Source organism: Columba livia, chromosome 2, assembly GCF_036013475.1.
Source record: "Columba livia isolate bColLiv1 breed racing homer chromosome 2, bColLiv1.pat.W.v2, whole genome shotgun sequence".
NCBI lineage: Eukaryota > Metazoa > Chordata > Aves > Columbiformes > Columbidae > Columba > Columba livia.
The window spans coordinates 25,919,751-25,937,224 of NC_088603.1; the positions used below are offsets into that span (position 1 = coordinate 25,919,751).

At 37.3% G+C, this 17,474-nt stretch overlaps 1 protein-coding gene across 1 annotated transcript in view; it reads left to right on the forward strand.

Moving 5' to 3' along the window:
• Positions 1 to 17,474, forward strand: part of VPS50 (VPS50 subunit of EARP/GARPII complex) — a 92,469-nt gene that overhangs the window by 63,890 nt on the left and 11,105 nt on the right. Inside the window, exons 21-22 of the mRNA XM_005504929.4 lie at positions 3,262 to 3,383; positions 7,237 to 7,311. Coding sequence (XP_005504986.2) covers positions 3,262 to 3,383; positions 7,237 to 7,311 — 197 coding nt within the window. The remainder of the gene's footprint in view (positions 1 to 3,261; positions 3,384 to 7,236; positions 7,312 to 17,474) is intronic.

Here is a 17,474-nt window from a genome sequence, read left to right on the forward strand (position 1 = left end):
CACTGAATGAGTGGAACAGTGCTCATAACCCATTTTGAACTATTTCTGTATGTTGTATGCTGTGTATGGAGGCTAGATGAATAAAACAAAGTGTAGCTTAATATTTATAAGCTACCAAAATGAGTTGCTATGTATAATTGAAGTGGGAGCTGCTATAACTTTGTTTAATTTGAATTTCAAGTGAACAGTTCAATTTATTTGGTTTTCCCTCAAGTTGACAAACCAGGTAATTATTTCTTTTTTGCCATAAAGTAACCATAAGATTAATTTATAAGGTTAATTTTTTTTCTATCAAGCCATTGTGTATTGACTTAAAATGTGATGGAAGAATGAACCTGTATTAAATTTGTATTGAATATTTTGATCTAGGTTCTATACATCCACAAGAATAATTAATGGCCATGCGTCTTTATGTATTGATTGTGTGATTTCTTATTTTAATTAATATCAATCTGACTTAAGAAATACCCATTAAACTATTTGTTAGGCTGGGGTTTTTTAATACCTTTTCTTGCCTCATTTTTGCTTTTGTTGTGAGCATTTCTTGGGAAGAAACTCTTAGGTTTTGCTTGCTTTAACACACATTAACTTTTAAGAAAATAATAGTGGTGATGACAAATCTCACAGCAGAAACCTTGTAACTGAGGGAAGTGATTGGTTACATAGCATAGAATCTCATTTGGCTTAAAAACCCCCAAATCATACAGTCTTTCAAAATCACATAAATAGAACGGGCTTTTACTTTTGCCTTCAAAGTGCCGTTTTAGCTCCTAATGTATGTCATTGTAAGCTGCGTGTTTGGAACTGTGAGACTCCCTGGAAAATTATTTTACTAATGACCACAGATATACTAAAACTCAAATATATTTTTCAGGAGATTGTGTTTTTGTTTACCTTTTTGTTTTTACTGATAATTTTTATATAGATTAGTCTGATAGACAACACTCTATACTTACTACTGCCTTTAAGGACAAAAGAGGGGTTGGAGATAATACTTCAAAAGAAACCTGCAAATCTTCAGCAGTTTTAGATACAATCAGAGAGCCTCTAGAAAGTCAAGCTGCTTTGAATTGTTGAAACTCTAAACGGTGTGTTTTCATGTATTTCTGGAAGTTTTCAGCACAGCGTGGGTTTGGGCTGTTAGTGCTGTTTGGAAATGTTCTCATACACCCCTTCTCACTCAAAGTAGGAACTTCAGTGCAACTGGGCAACAATATACAGAAGTTAAAAGTTGGCGTCCTGTTAGAGCAACTAGGAGGAAATGTTCTTGGAACACTTGTGTCAAGATGCTGAGTGATGTAATAATAGAGAAATGTTCTTGGCTTCAGGAGATTTTTGTAGGGACAATACGGGAGCAGTGTACAATATGTAGCCCTTTGGAAAAGCATAAGACGCTGCCTCAGAGATTACCTTAAAATATTCATGCCAACAGCACAGATATTTGGAAATCTAACTGTCCAGAATGTAATATATTGCCCTTATATAGTGTATGGTTGCAGGCAAATTTAAATATGTATTTATCACATGGTAAGTGGGAAAAATCATGCTGTGGCAGTACAGAATATTCACATATCACATGTGCAGGTGACAGCTGCTTTGAGTGGGGTACCATCCTTTCCCAAACATCTGAAAATTTCTATATTGGGCTGTGCTAGAGTTAACTTCATTTGGGTTTCCCTTTTGGAAGGCAAATAGAATTTTTTTTAAGTCTCCAATTTGTTCATAATGCTGTAGATCAAAACACTGGTAGTTACACATAGAATTAACAGTTGGGCTAAACTGCCAAATATTAAGTATTGCAATCTCTGTCAAATCTCCAAAAATAACATAATATATGCTTGTGTGTGTTAGCAAGCTGAGACACAGATGCATGCTATTCAGGCAGGGAGTCTAAGCTTGATGGAAACCGGGAAAGTAGTGATGTCAGGTTATTGCTTGATTCTTACCATACTGCTATGTCACCTTACCATGTGTGTATGTGTTTCATGTATTTGTCAAATTAATGTTATCTTTACTGACCTACATAAGTAAATGCTTAAAAAGTTCACATAACTCCCCCGATACAAACAACTAAATTTGTCTCTTTGTTACTCAGTTTCTCTGCATAAAACAGTATTTTCTGTGTTGATGAGTAAGTTAGTTTGCTGGGCACAGCATTCACTTGCAAAACAGTGTTGCTGACTACAGGAAAAAGAAATTATTTTAGTAATTGTAATTTTTTTCCAACCTATCACATCAAAACATGTCTGGCATGTGACAATTTGTTAAATGATCTGCTGGGTGGACTGCATTTACATTTTGGTTCAAAAATTGATGTCACTGCAATAACCCCAAACTTATTATATATTCTTTATGTTTTTAAGATGCTTATAGGGCAAACATAATTTTTGAGCTAGTCAGCAGGAAACATAAGGTAGCTGCTATATTGAGGGTTTCATTAAGTGCGGTTTTTGTATGACTCGATGAGAAGAACCATGCCCTGTGCTGGAAAACAAAAGAACTAAAAACTATAGGCCCTGTTAGGGAAAAATTTATTTCTGTGTCCAAATCGTATGATCAGTTTGACTTAACTAACACATAGACAGAGGTCCTGAAATATATATATAAAAAAAAAAATTAAAAAAAAATTCATTTTCTCCAAGCCATGTTTGCAACATCAGAGAACAAGAAGGAAGAGAAGGAATTATTCTTCTTTGTGGATGTGCCAGGGTCCCAGCATCCTCTTTTTCTGTCAGTCTGTCCCTCTAGAAATATTTCAGACATACATCTTAAAACTATTTGGTTTTCTTATCCAAAGACAAAAAGGGCAGAGAGCAGCAAATGCTATGTTGCTGATGTGAAACACATTATTCATAGTGTTGTTGGATGAAATCCATTCTTGGGCTTATAATTTTTACACTGTTCTTTTCTGTTGCTTGAAAAATATCCATATGCGCACATACAAATGCACACTAATGCATAAAATCTTCAGTGGTTTTAGATAACATTTGAATTTGGTATCAAAAGGCCAAGAATCGTTCAAGACATTTTGATATGAATTAACATCCATATTTGGAGAAATCTTGAGGCATTTCAGGTGTCTTCATCGTTATATTTAGCTTTGTTTTTAAACACCCCAATCTCTAAAATATTACTGACTTCTACTTAATCAATATTCAAGGCTAAATAATAAACTTTGTAAAGCTGGTTTTGAGTTTGTCAAACTCAATGCTGTCTTTGTAACATGCTGAGGAAAGTGATCTTCTGTGTTTAAATTTTAAGGGAAATACATGCAGATGATGAATATTCTGAAACCAATTGCATTTGATGTGATCCACTTCATGTCCCAGCTCTTCGATTACTATCTGTATGCAGTCTATACATTCTTTGGCCGAAATGACATGGTATGTAGAAACATTTTATTTATTTCCAAGTATCACTGTACACACAGAATGAGAATGCAGAGCAGTTCTCTTTACTTAAAATACTGCCTAATATGTAATCCCCAGAAAAAATTAGTGGCAACAGAGTGGATTTCAGTGCAGGAGTAAGAAAAGGCTGATTACATCAGCAACAAGGGGAATAAGAACTGGGAGCATCATTATCACTGGGGCATGAATCCTGTTATGTTTTGAATAGATTCTGTACTTTTGTTCCAGCAGTGTTGTGAAAGAGGGGAAAGTCAACATAAAACACCTAGAAGTAGTAGGAGAAAGTGAGGAGCAAAGGAGCAATCTGTGGAAGGAGGGTAGTGGTTTGGAGCCTAGAGGGTAGGACTTGATTTAATTTTCCTATATGTATTTATCTAACTTAGATAAGAATAGCAAAAGGAAGAGGCCAAGGGGGCCATGAAAGTTAAGTAGTAACTCAGGTTTAAGAGGTTTGAAATACATGTTTTCCTGTCTAACATTCTGCTGTCGAACTAATTGCATTAAGGAAAACAGGTTTTCTTTCAGTGATCATGTAGTTGAAATAAATACTTGTTGGCAATGTCTGTGCATAACATAGATTGAATTTCAACAGAATTGTTTTAAAGCATTTATGAAAAGCTATGTGTAAAAATAATTTTCCCCTCTCTTGGCCCCTAAATTACTTCACTAGTAACAATATTGTGGGGTTCCAAATTAGTCATCATCTGCTGGCAAATTGTAATGGATTTCCAGGCTCAACATATAGCTCTAAATGGTTTTGAGCTGTTCTGTTTGGCAGAACAAATGTAATTGCAATTTGTTTGTGTTTAGAAGATGGGTGGGTATTTTTTGTTTTGTTTTTTTTTTGTTAAGATAATTGATTTCCATTAGCTTAGTCAGCTGCTCTGGTATTCACACTGTGTTGCACTTACTTTTATTTTTTTGCTCCTCCCATTTTTTGTTTCTAAAGCTCACACTGAGTTCCTCACTCTGTACTTGTGACAGAGAACAGCCCAGTGCTAGGCAGGTAAACATTATAGCAGATGGGTGGTAAAATTGTGATGTTCTTGTAGTGTGCCTAATTTTTGTTTTGACAGATGATTTTCCATGGGAAACATAATGCTTACAAAGGGTCTATGAATGTAATAAGCCCTCTTGTAATGCTGCTTAAATGTCCTCGCTTCCCACAGTGTTTGTAAACCTTTAGAAACTAGAGATGAGTGATGGTATGTGATTTAGACCACTGAGAGTGTTCCTGTTTTATTTTTATTTACAAAATAACATCAAATGGGATTCTTAAAAGTATGTCGGTAATTTAACTTCTTTAAGTGGTTGAAATTATTTGTGAATATTGTACTTATGTTGCATGTGTGAGTTAGTACGCACATAAGGAGAGTGATTAATTGTGTAGAGTTCCTTGCCAGTTCAGAGAAAACCAAGGATTTAAAATATATGTGTTGAGTTCTATGTCCAGTCACGATGTTAAGTCCTTGCTCTTTCCAGACCTCTTCAGAATGATTAGCCTATGTAGTCAGCATTTGGCATTCTTCACTGCCAAAAGTTGCACATCATTATAACCAGAATTGCTCTTTCAAAACCTTTTTAATTCATGGGATGGAAGTTAGGGCTTCCTTTCCTTCTTTTCTCAAATTATGGAGCAACCTAACATGAAATTAACTGGAATTGCCTATATTTAATATCTGTTCACTAATGTGTAAGACATTTGTGAGCATGCCACAGAATAGTCTTCTTTAGCAGAATAAATTTGAGGCAAGTTATAATTTTTTTTTGACAAGACATAGTAATTTGTAAACCACTGGTTATTCTAATGGAAAACATTTTATTTTATCTTTTAATCATAACCGGTTGTGTAGAATTGGCGAGGAGTAAAATTATTCTGTAAATTGCCTAATGCTCTGCTTACTTAACCTTACTAGGTCATCAATTTGTGGAATTTAAATATCTACCATTTTGTATATAGAAACAGCAAAAAGTTTCATGAAACAAAGCAGTTATACTGATGAGTGGCATGTTCTGAGGTTCCGTTCCTCTGGAAAAATGCTGAGCAACAATATTTTTGGGTTTTCTGTTTATTCTCATACACATGGATGCACAGTTCTGACTTCATGCTGTAACTGGTTGTCTGATAAATCTGGAGTTCTTGATACCTAATGTTTTACAGACATTGAAGATTGTTCTTCTATTCCTTTTCATTCAGATATGTTTCAAATGTGAAATTGCCATTTTTTAGAAAAAATGCACTATTATAGAATAAGTAAGTGAAAGTTACTGATAGCTATTGAAAGTTAGTAGTTAAAGCGCAGAAAGAGAAAAAATTAGTGGAAGATTGTGTGATGTGTAGTTTTGGTGGTGCAGGTGCACATTTCTTAAAATGAAATTTAACGCTGAAACTTGCAAATACATTTTTTTAGTATATACATGTGCTTTGTCCTTTAAGCAGGCTATTTTTTCTATTTGTTCTTACCTTAACAGGGAGAATAGCCAGTCTTGAATGTGTAGTCCTTGTGGCCATGTCTTGAAAAACTACTGTATGGTGTTAAGGAGGGAAATAAAAGGAGAATCAAGGGTGTGTTTCTTAAAGGGAGAAGAAGTTTTTTTATTTTTCATCCATATACCTGCATAATCAAAGTCAGTTCAGAACTGATATTTCTACAGTAAAAATGTGAAGAAAAAGATTATTTTTGTAAAAAAAAACAAACCTTCATGTGTGGAAAAACAAAGGCATGAACACTTATTTTTATCAAACATGGACATTAGGGTAGTGATTTGTATCTCCTAGATTAGGTTCTAGATTTCAGCAGAGTGTACTTCCAGTGGGAATTCAGCTCAGAAGTAAATTTTCATTGAATATACATGAGGATTGGGGCAGATGGATATCGTAAGTCAGAAACGTTAGATGCAGTAAATGGGGACCTAAATTATACCTTTTTGTATTTTCTAGAGGAGTGGATGGGATGACATGAACTTTCCTCCCTTATGTAGGACATTGAAAGGAAGTCTAATAATGCAGTGTACCACAGTGCTCCAGATATTGTTCAGTAAATCGACTTTTGGTGTGAATCACATACCAGAATGGGATTCAGATACTTCCAGATACTTGATGTAAATGTGCATTTCTTAGCCATCCCATTTCTACTTTTGTTGTTGTGTTAGTTTGTTCTTTGATTTTTCAATTGGAAGTAGAAGATAAGTAGCTACATTAATTGCACATGTTGAATTGGACCCTTAGCTGGTATAATTCCTTGCATTTACCAGGAAATCAGTGTAGTTATATTGATTTTTCTCACATCTGCCCCATAATACTTCTGAGACGTGAACATGAAGATGGCACATCTCTCAGGTAGATCTTTACAACCATTAAGTAATAATAAGATCAATGGATATAATTTTACATAGCAAGTTAGAAATTTAATAAGGAATTACAAGAAATTTTATAGCTTGAGAGAGAAGTCAAGATGATGCATGCAGGTCTCAGTGGGGACACGGTGGTTCACCATTCTGGGCTCATCGTCCAAATGGGAAAATCTAGAGCCCTGCACCCAAAAACAGTATTATAGCAGTAAAGGATACTGGTTGTTTATTGGTATGAATGACAAGCTGTCATCTTCATGAAAGGTACTCGGGTCATTCTTCACATCAGTGCAGTGTTGAGTGCTCTTACCTCTGTTGATTTTCTTTTCATTTTCTGTGGTTCTGATTTTGTGCTAAGACTTCAATGTAAGTATGCTGTAGGTGGTGTTTACAAACTGAAGTTTTGCTATATCCCTGTAAAGTTTAAACCAATGGGTTTTCCTTTCCCAACTTAACGAGAGTGTATTTCTTCCAGTATGAATCAACAGGGCTCAGCAGCAGCAGATTGCGCACCACACTGAACAGAATCCAGGAGAGTCTGATTGATCTGGTAAGTACCTGGATTTATTGATGCTCAATGAAATAGTGGTCTGTGTAGGAAATGCAGGAATTGTATTTCATCGTGAGTTTCTGATTTTCATCTCTCTTCATATCCAGTGTCTGTAATTACAAAGGTTTAGTTTCATGGCATATCATGAAGTAGATATCTTTATTGTATGAAAACACTTGTTTCTAACGTACAACAAAACTAGTTTAATAGCTTTTGCTATATGTAACAATTAAATTATGTATTTAAATCTTATAATGTATTACAGTTTGTGTAATATAGACATTCCAGTAATATCCTTATTAAACACGACTTTTTATAAAAACAAAAAACCACAAAAACACAATAGGTTGATCACTTTTCTTCAGTAAAATAATAGCAAAGCAGTAAGCTGTCCTGAAATTAATTCATCTTATAAGATAACAGAAGTAATATACTAAGTCCTTTGTTAAGTCATTTCTGAATTGTGGGGAAGTTTCGCTGACATATTTTATAGATTATATCCTGTTGACCACTTAATGAGTTATTTTCAAAATGCGAAAAATAAATATGTTGCTTGTGTCACACTAGTAGTAAATTACTGTCCTTCACATCACATTACAAAGGGAAAACAGGAGACTTCGGGTAGATTTTGTGGATTCAACCAAGCAGCAGAGTTGTAAAGAAATATTGCTAAGAGCTAGACAAAAATGGAAATTTTTAGTTCTTCTTTTCCACCTAAATGTAAAACCCTTGAAACATTATGAAGAAACTCCATAAGAGTATTGTAAATAGATTGTATAGGAATTAATACCATGGATGCTGCAGAAAGGATTTGTTTTCTAAGGCTTCTGCCTTACAAGAAAGTAGAAGACAGATGCTTTTCTCTGACTTTCACAAGGATTTGGCACTCCACAGAATTGTACTTTATGCCTTTTAAATTCCTTGAAGTATTATATCGAATCCTAAACCATTAATTCAGAGAAGCTTCTTGCACGGTTTTTGGGACATTTCTTATAGAGTCAGTAGAGGGAGCATGAGATAACTAATAACACCAGGCCTCTCTAAAATAGAAAAAGGTTCATCATATCGATATTCATCTCAACAGCAGTGTATTCAGAAATCTGTTCGAGGAAGATCTTGCAAACAGATCACTTAAAGATTATGGAAAAATGGCAGGCTATGGAATTAAGTTTTTAAACTTTGTCTATAGTCACAGTTTCTGACAGTGCTTTACAGCCTTGAATTTTTTTAATCAGTCAAAATAATTAAAAAAAAAAATCTAGGAGTAAACTGGAAAGTAGCAGCACTTCTTTTTCTACCTCAGTCATTTAACAGTGCTGGTACAGATAATGTTAGTGTAAATTGAAATTAATAGCTATGTTCCAGGAAAGATGTGAAAGGAGGAAGAAATCTTAGCTAACTGCTGTTAACTTAAAGGCATTCCATGAAGTTTATTCATATCTTATGTACTTTTGCTGGTCTTAGCTATAAATGGAAAATTTTCACTTTTTGATTAATGAGGAGAAAGTCTTCTGTATATTTGTATTGTTTGCTTATTTTTAAGATTTGTGGAAGTCGAGCTCAGTCTTTACTGTGTCATGAAATGGGTATTTCTCATTATTGTGTGGACTGTTCTGGACCACTCTCAAGATTCTCCTCCCTTAGTTTATTATAAACCGCTTTCTGAAAATATTCATGTCTGTGTTGTGGTGTTCAGTCTCATGGCGTGTTTGGAATTTTGTTTTATTTGCATTGTTTTCTATTAATGGTAACTTTATTGATTTATTTACTCGATATATGTTGTCGGGTTAGAGGAATAATTGGAGGGTTTAGAGACCATCTCCCCCAGCTTTTTGTAGTCTTTCTGTCGTTTCTGTTCGGGATTGAATTAATGTGATCTGATCTGTATCAGATGCCTTTTTAGGATACTACTTTTATTATTATTCAGCTGCATTTGAGCTTCCTTTGTGAAGGAAAAAGCAAAGTGGAAGGGGGGTTCCACTTCTGGCAAGGTAAAGACAAGCTGCGCTTACTGTTCTTTCTTGTGTCTTTGCAGCATATTCAGTATGAAGAGTACAGAGGTCGATTTGAGCCATTCCCTGTAGCTCCTTATGTAGCTGCTCTATTCTAAGTTCATACTTCTCTTATTACAGTGCAAGAAGTGTCTGTCCTTTTAATGTATATGGTACTTACTGTAGACAAGCCATACCTGAGAAATAAGTACTCCTGATTTTCAACTGGACCATCACGAGACAGAGAGCTGGGCTTCTGACTCAGGGCCACTGAGCAAAAGGCTGCAGAAATTTAAGTGCTTCCAGTGCTCTTGCCTGCACCCCTCCTCAGGCACCACACGCCCTCTGCTGCTGCTGGAGGGTCCATGTCCCCTCCAAGCAGTACTCAGTGACAGCTGAATCACTTCTCCAGTGTTTCACAATCTTCTTAGCAAAGTGCTTTATAAGCTGCTACAAGTCCACCTGCCGTTTCCATTAATGTTTTAGGCTGTGAACAGGAAATAGCTGAGATATGAACACGTGTTCAGACATGTTAACTTCACCACAGGGCAATGATGTGATACCTCAGCTGTGATTATTCACTGTCCTTATGCTGCCCCTACACTGATACAATAATATACATTACAGTAAACCAAAAACCCAAAACAGTAACAACCAAACCTAACGACTTCTTTTGGAAGTGAAAGTTCCCCTTCTCCTTGTATTTATGATACAAAAACATGTTGGTAATTTGGATTTTTTTTTTTAATTTGGATGTTTTGTATGATATATTCAGAATGACAACAATGAAGGGAGTTTATGATGACAATGATGAAGGGACCTAACTCTTCATAAGATAGAGCAAGCATGTTCTTTAGGCATTACTGCTTTAAATTTGTTTCCTATTTAAAACTGTTATAAACATACCAACAATGAGGTTTTGTCCTGCTATGGCTTCTATTAAACTCTGCACTGCTGGTTTAAGGATAGTATGAAATTTCTTTCAATATATACTTGAAATAGGTTTAGTTTCAAAAAAATAAATAAAAGGAGCCTACCAATTAGCAAAACTGTCTTTATTTGCTTTCTTATAGTATGTTATATGGAAGTGTACTGGGAGCTTACAGTGACTAACCAGTTTTCTGTGTCTAAGCTACTTATCTTTGCCTTAAGGAAATACCTGCAGGCTAACACAGAAGTATAAAAGATACAAGCACTTTGAGTATTTGTTTTAAAGTAGATTAGGGTGAACTTTCATTTCTGAAACGTAAGAGAGCAATATGACTTTCAAAAATCTGTTTGGTTATGTTGTACTGAACTTCATATTTGTATCTGAACTTCATATTCAGACCTTTTCACGGCTAGTACAAAATAGCTTCAGCACAGATTTCTGCCTTGCAGCAGCTTCAGAGCTAATAATTTGGAAACAGGGAAAGAGAAGAGTGAAAAGGGGAGGAAGAAGTGCTCGTTTGTAATGTTAAAGTGCAGATTTGATTAGGCCAAACACATTGAAACAGGCGCCTACGTTCTGACCTGACTGTGTCTCCTCACTGACAGTTCCTCCGGAGTGGGATGTGCAGAGATGCCCACACACATTGGGTCCCTCTGTTCATCATTTCTAACAGGAATGCATTTTTACAACAGTAATGATGTTCACGTTAGTTCACTGAGACCATTAGCCCCCAAGTAGGTACAAGGCACCAATTGGATTAAAGTGATCAATAGTAACTGGTGATTCAGAAGGAAAATTTCTACTTCTGATTCCTTGCTTTATCTGTCTTTAAGCAACTTCCTTATCTTTACAAAATGTAACTTAGTCATGGTACAGCCATTACCGAGATGTTGTTTCGGACTGTCCTGTGTATGCAGATAGCTGCTTTGAGTGATACTTCCAACACTGAGATTTTGGCAGCAAATAACCATGGAATACTCATATGTATTTCATTGGAAACTGGCTTGCTCAAGAAAAACTGGGATTTAGAATGGAGTTTGTTAGAGTTACTGTGCCTTACAGCAGTAGAAAACAAACCACTGCGGTAAAGTATATAAGCATTGTAATGCCATGTATAGAAGACTCGATGGAAGGCATTACTGGTATAAAGAAGTATTCGTTAATGTATTTTAGATTCTGTCTTGTCTTTAGCTTTTGGGCTCTTGTCCCATATAGTATATATCTTTTGACAGAGATAGTAGGTTACAGATTGATGGTGCAGAGATGGAAAATGTAGATTTTTCAGCTGTACAAATAAGATAAGGAATAATGGGAAGAACACTTTTTTTCTTCATGCCTGACTTTCCAGCCCATTTTGGCTTTGACCCTTTGATGCTGTGGAATGGTACAGTTCAGTTCTAGTCCCGGTTCTGGGAAGAAATAATTCAGTTTTTCTTAATGTCACAGCACAGTCCTACATTTGTTATTGCTGACATGTTCTCTGTTATGTCCTGGTTCGGCACACCAAGGACAAACTCGGGAGGGTCCAGGCTGTGGAATTTGTTACCTGACACAGCAGTGCCTAAGCACAAGATGCTGCTCCTAGAAGACACAGCTAAGCTCTGAAGATAATTTCTGCAACTTTTGCAATCCTTACTTGGTCTCCTGCTCCTTCAAAGAAAAAGAATAAAGCCAAAAAGACAATTTGTGGGGTTCTTTCCTTCTTCTCTTTGAAAAGATTTGTATAACATACATAATAATGTTTAAGGTGTTGTGTGACTTGTTTGTCAAGAGAAGAGAACTCTGTGTATACAAAAGAAAGTTCTGACCTGACAAGCACTTTGAAAATATATGAGGACTTGTGCAGGTGGTTTGCTCCCTCACATTATTCATTAGAGCTCTTCCACAACTTTTTCTTTGTTTGTTTGACTGTGTTACCCAAGTAGACTGGAATGATTTACTGAAGTTTTCTAGCTTATTTCTTTTCTTCTGGGTTTTGGCAATTGCTTTGTCTCTCTTTGGTCAGTCACTGAGCCATCTCATTTTAGTCACTTCAGACTCCTCTTGCTGGGCACCCAAAACTTGGGCTGATTCCTGGTCACAGAGGAGTGCTGGTGTTCACAGAGTAGCAGCTGAGCAGCTGGGATCCAGTAGCAGCTCCTTCTCAAAATCTTTATTTGGATAAGAAAAATGTGATGGTAAAAATGTGCATGACCAGAGCAGATTGGCTTACGTGTTTTGTAAGGTGGTGGTTCAGGTCCCCAAGGGTGTGCGTGACAGTGCTTGTCTGCGGAGGCTCCTTTGATATTTGTTTTTTAAAGCATAGTTAATGACTCATTTTCTCAGTTGTCTATCAGCACACATGGATTCCTGATAGAGACCTTGTTGTGTTAGGTTAAACATGGTAGTAGATAAAGTTTTGCTAAGTTTTTTTCATGCAAAAAGCCTGCCATTTAACTTTGAACACTAAGAAATAAATTAAATCGAAAGATCCCAGAAGTTTCTATGCAGACTTGCTTGAAGTCTGTTACTGAAGTCAACTCAACTGAGGTTTGGGACATGCTTATTTTGTGATGAAGAGCATGGAGGATCCACACTCTTGAAATGGCAACCGCCTACCTTGGGGCAGTGATGATAACTCAGCACTGGGGCCAGGGTGAAGTGCATGCAGTGGGAGTGTTGGCACGTTGGGAATCCCTTGCATGGCATTTTGTAATGCTGTCAAGGTATCACTTGCTTGCAAAGGATTGTAAATAAATAGAAAATTAAAAGCATCATTCCTCAAGATGGTTTGTTGCTTGCCTTGTAATGATCTGCCCTCTTCAAGTGTGTTGAGTGGTGATTGTAGTAGTAGCTGACACTGTTTACATTTGATTTAGTTTCCTAAGGGCTGAGTCAAGATTATCTGTTTTATAAGCTTTGTGCCCCTCAGCAAGAAAATACTAATCTTTCCACTTAAAACATAGTAGGGGTATTGAAAAGTATCATTTACCATTTTTAAGCCTTCAGGCATTCACATCATATTCAAAAAACACAATTACCCTTGAGTGCAATGTGATTGTACAGTTGGCTTTACCTTTCATTTTCAGCATCGAGTTTCAAGGATGTGTAAGTTTAAGGGGGAGGGAAAAACCCTGACTTGTTGCTTTGAGCACATCTCTTCTAATAAAAAATTCTTGTATGCAAAGTAACTACCTGGAGTTAGTTGAGCTATTTTCAGATAGCCTTTGAATATAATAAGGGGTTATACTTTCTTTGATCAGCGTTTGTTTTCCTGTACCCTACGCTCATGATATTACAGGAACTATCAATTACTGTTTCATAAACAGAGATGGTAGAGCTGTCCTATCTTAGATAAATATCCGGGGTCAGACTGCTTTTCCTTCCCCATCAGTACACATCAAGTTCTTGGTGGCAGTGTTGGTACATCGGAGCTGGTGTCAACTGTTTGAATGCCAGAACCTTTCCAGATAGTCTCATTTTTTCCCATGCCTTTGAAACACCACTTATTCTTTAAAGATCAGGATTTCTTCAGTACTCTTTACAGGTGTCACCATTTGGTCATAGCAGAATTAAAATTAAAATTGTACCTATTGTGTATGTACATTAATTCTAAACGGTTCTGAAGCTAAAGTCATACAAAAGGTACTAGGTCAGGAGAAGCTCAGTTTTGAAAGATTATTGGTTATTAGTGTGATTTGCAGAGTGTTTGTGTGCTGGGGACAGGTTGTGGCGTTTACTGTTTTTTGTTTGAAGCCAGCTAAAGGAGGTGATTATAATTAACTGTCAACTTATCTCCACCAGAGATGGCAGATGATCAGCTATTTTGGTCATAGGTTCTGTTGGATAACTGAAATAAATACATGCTCCTGAGCTCACAATGAGATCAGGCCCCTTAAAAATGTCTCTTTTGCAAATTGCACAGCAAACTTCTGACTTAGATAATTAGCTTAGGTAGCTTTTACCTCTGATTTAGGTAATTAGTTTCTCGTCTCCCCACTAAGATGGAAGGCTTAACAGAGATTTGCCACTGGGTTCAGCCAAACTATTGAAATGAAAAGTTTCTGTTGTTACAAAAGAAGATGTTTTTTTTGAGGAAGTGATTGAAGGAGAGGTTTATATTTTTTCCTGGTCACTAAATATTTTTCTTCTTGGGGGTAAACAATTAAATGCTAAAGTAAAATGTCCAACAATTAATCAAACAATATCAGTCTCATAGAATGTCCTGAATTGGAAGGGACCCACAAGTATCATCGAGTCCAGCTTCTGTCCCTGCATATGACAACCCCACAGTTCACACCATGTGTCTGAGGGTGTTGTCCAGTCTCTTCTTGAACACTGTCAGGCTTGGGGCCGTGACACCTCCCTGGGGAGCCTGTTCCAGTGCCCCACCACCCTCTGGGTGAAGAACCTTTTCCTCATGTCCAACCTAAACCTCCCCTGGCACATCTTCCTGCCATTCCCTTGGGTTCTGTCATTGGTCACCAGAGAGAAGAGACTGGCACCGGCCCTTCCTCCTTGTGAGGAAGCTGTAGACCGTGATGAGGTCTCCTCTTAGTCTCTTCTTCTTCAGGCTGAACAAACTGAGTGACTTTAGCTGCTCCTTATGTGGCTTCCTCTCCAACCCCTTCACCAATGTTGTAGCTCTCTTCTGGACACTCTGTAGCAGCTTTATGTCCTTTTTATCCTGTGGCACCCAGACCTGCACACAGTGCTCCAGGTGAGGCCGCACCAGTGCAGAGCAGAGCGGGACAGTCACCTCCCTCGTGCAGCCAGCAATGCTGTGCCGGATGCCCCCAGGACATAGTTGGCCCTCTTGGCTGCCAGATACGCTGTTGGCTCATGTTCAACTTGCCGTTGACCAGAACCCCCAGATCTCACTCTGCAGAGCTGCTTTCCAGCGTCTCGTCCCCCAGTCTGTATGTGCAGCCAGGGTTGCCATGTCCCAGGTACAAAATCCAGCACTTGCCCTTGTTGAACTTCATGCTGTTGGTGATTGCCCAGTTCTCCATTTGTCCAGATCCCTGTGCAGGGCCTCTCTGCCCTCTAAAGTGTCGACAGCTCCTCCTAGTTTTGTGTCATTGGTGAATTTACTTAGTATTCCAAGTCCTGTGTCCAAGTCATTTATGAAGACATTGAAGAGTACTGGCAATGGTTATTATGGTTATTATTCAGATAAGTTTGGTGCTTTTGATGAAATTAAACAAAACCCAAACTAAACAAAAATCCAAACAAATAAAAAAGAAACCAAAGCAAAACAAAACACCAAAACAACAAACCAACCAAAAAAACAACCAAAGCACAAAAAACCCTGAGATCACTGTCGCTTATTTCTTGTTTGGCAAGGAAGGAGAAACACATCATGTAGTTTGCATCAGTTCCATGTTTACCTTGAAATTATTTTATCAAATCTGTATTTTTTCCCAGTTTGCTTACAAGGACATTGTGTAGGCTGTAATATGTCTTAGATATATCACATTTCTGCTCTATCAGCAAGACCTGCCACTCATGCAGAGAAAAGCTGAGCAGGTTTGTTCTGCTTTGCTGCTGCTGTCTGCATGCTCGATGCTGGGTGCCGCAGTATGTTCTCAGTGTAACTTGCCATTTCTTGTCATTGAAGTTGGGCTGGCTGCTTTTAATTTCCTGGCTTCTGCTCTGCTCATCCTCTTCTTCCTTTTGAGAGTGGCGTCATTTTTCCCATTATCATTTTTACATGACCTTACCTGTTCATGGGTACTCAAAGGCAACCTCTGACAACAGAAATTATCTTGCAGTTTTTCTTAAATCACTGGAAGGGTTGACTTTAACAAGTCCAGTTAATTGCAAAACACGTTATCTCTTTAAATAGTCTGTAGCCTTTTTTCCTGTTCCAGTCTGAATGTTTTGCCCCTTTATTTCTGCTTTCAATCATTTGATCATTTCTGTTAATGAAGGGTGGAAGAAAAACCACATGCATCACTGAAACCCTTTCGGAATGGTCTTGTGCTTTTCTGGGGAATCGGCGCACCGGCAGTTCCCTTGGGCTTCCTTTTTGCTCTCAACATGCTTCTGCAATCCCTGCTTTTTAGAAAAAGCAAGAGAATGAAATGCTTGTAGTGTTTTTAGCCAGTATATTTGAACCAGAGTCCGACCTCATAGTTGAATCCAAGCACGTCTTTGATTTAGCCAGTTGTCTCATGTACATTTTGTGTCTTCAGGTGCAACACATTTTCAGCTTTTAAAAGATTCACAAGGAATTTGCCTTCATGGGAAGAAGGCAGGTAAAAAAAAAAAGGGTTTAAAATGTATCATAATACCAAAGAGACAGGCACCTTTCAAGTGAGATAAATACAACATTAAATACTTACAGTGTTTGGGGTTTTTTATATAATTTGCAATTAGTCTGTCAAAGAAGCAGATGCTTAAATCTTTACCACTGATACTGTTCCCCCCCACCGTGGCTCACTGTCTCTCCTAAGAATAAAGATTTGGTTGGTGGGCTGTGGGTTTGGTTTTTTTATCATGTGTAAACATTTCAAAGCTTGTTGTTGTTGCTGTTGTTGTGGCTTTTTTGAGAGTGACATTAAGTGAAAAAGAAAAAGAGAAGGTAAATAAAGAGTGGATTTTGGTAGTTAATCAATGCTGTCTTTGGCTCAGGTAATATTTTTTAAAGAATTGGCTGTTATGCCTGGGTGATTCGATGTTATTGCCTATGTGCACTATACATGTGGATGTGCTAGGTAGGCATCTTCAGAGCTGCGTGAAAGAGTTTGAGTTTTAGCAAATATCTAGGCCTTTTGGTTTGCTTATCCATTCTGACATACTCAGCAGAATGCAAACTTCATGGTATTGTGAAATGTCTGGCCAGTTTAATTGCAAATTTATCAGGCTGCTTGTGAACACGCATCAGATCAAAGTAAATTCATTTTTCAAATAACATAGCAGTGTGGCTAGCCTTTATGAGGGTTCCCATGCTTGATGCAACTGTATCTGATAGCATTTACCATAAGCTTCCTTTAGAAGTTTTATCTTCTGCTCATTGATCCATTTCTATGAGATCTTTTAGTGCTACAAATGATGTGTTGATGGTATTGCTAAGTCAGCAGTCTTTGGTTTTAATGTCAGAATTTCTGTGGGGATCCTTTAAAGCTCCCTGCTTTATCCACTGGCTGCTACTGTAACCTCTTACAGTTTTTTTTACAAGTCTGAAGGTATTTTCCTCACCCTTGATGGTGAGAACTCTGATTTCCCAGTCTGCTCTTTGTTCCAACTGCTGTAGCCCA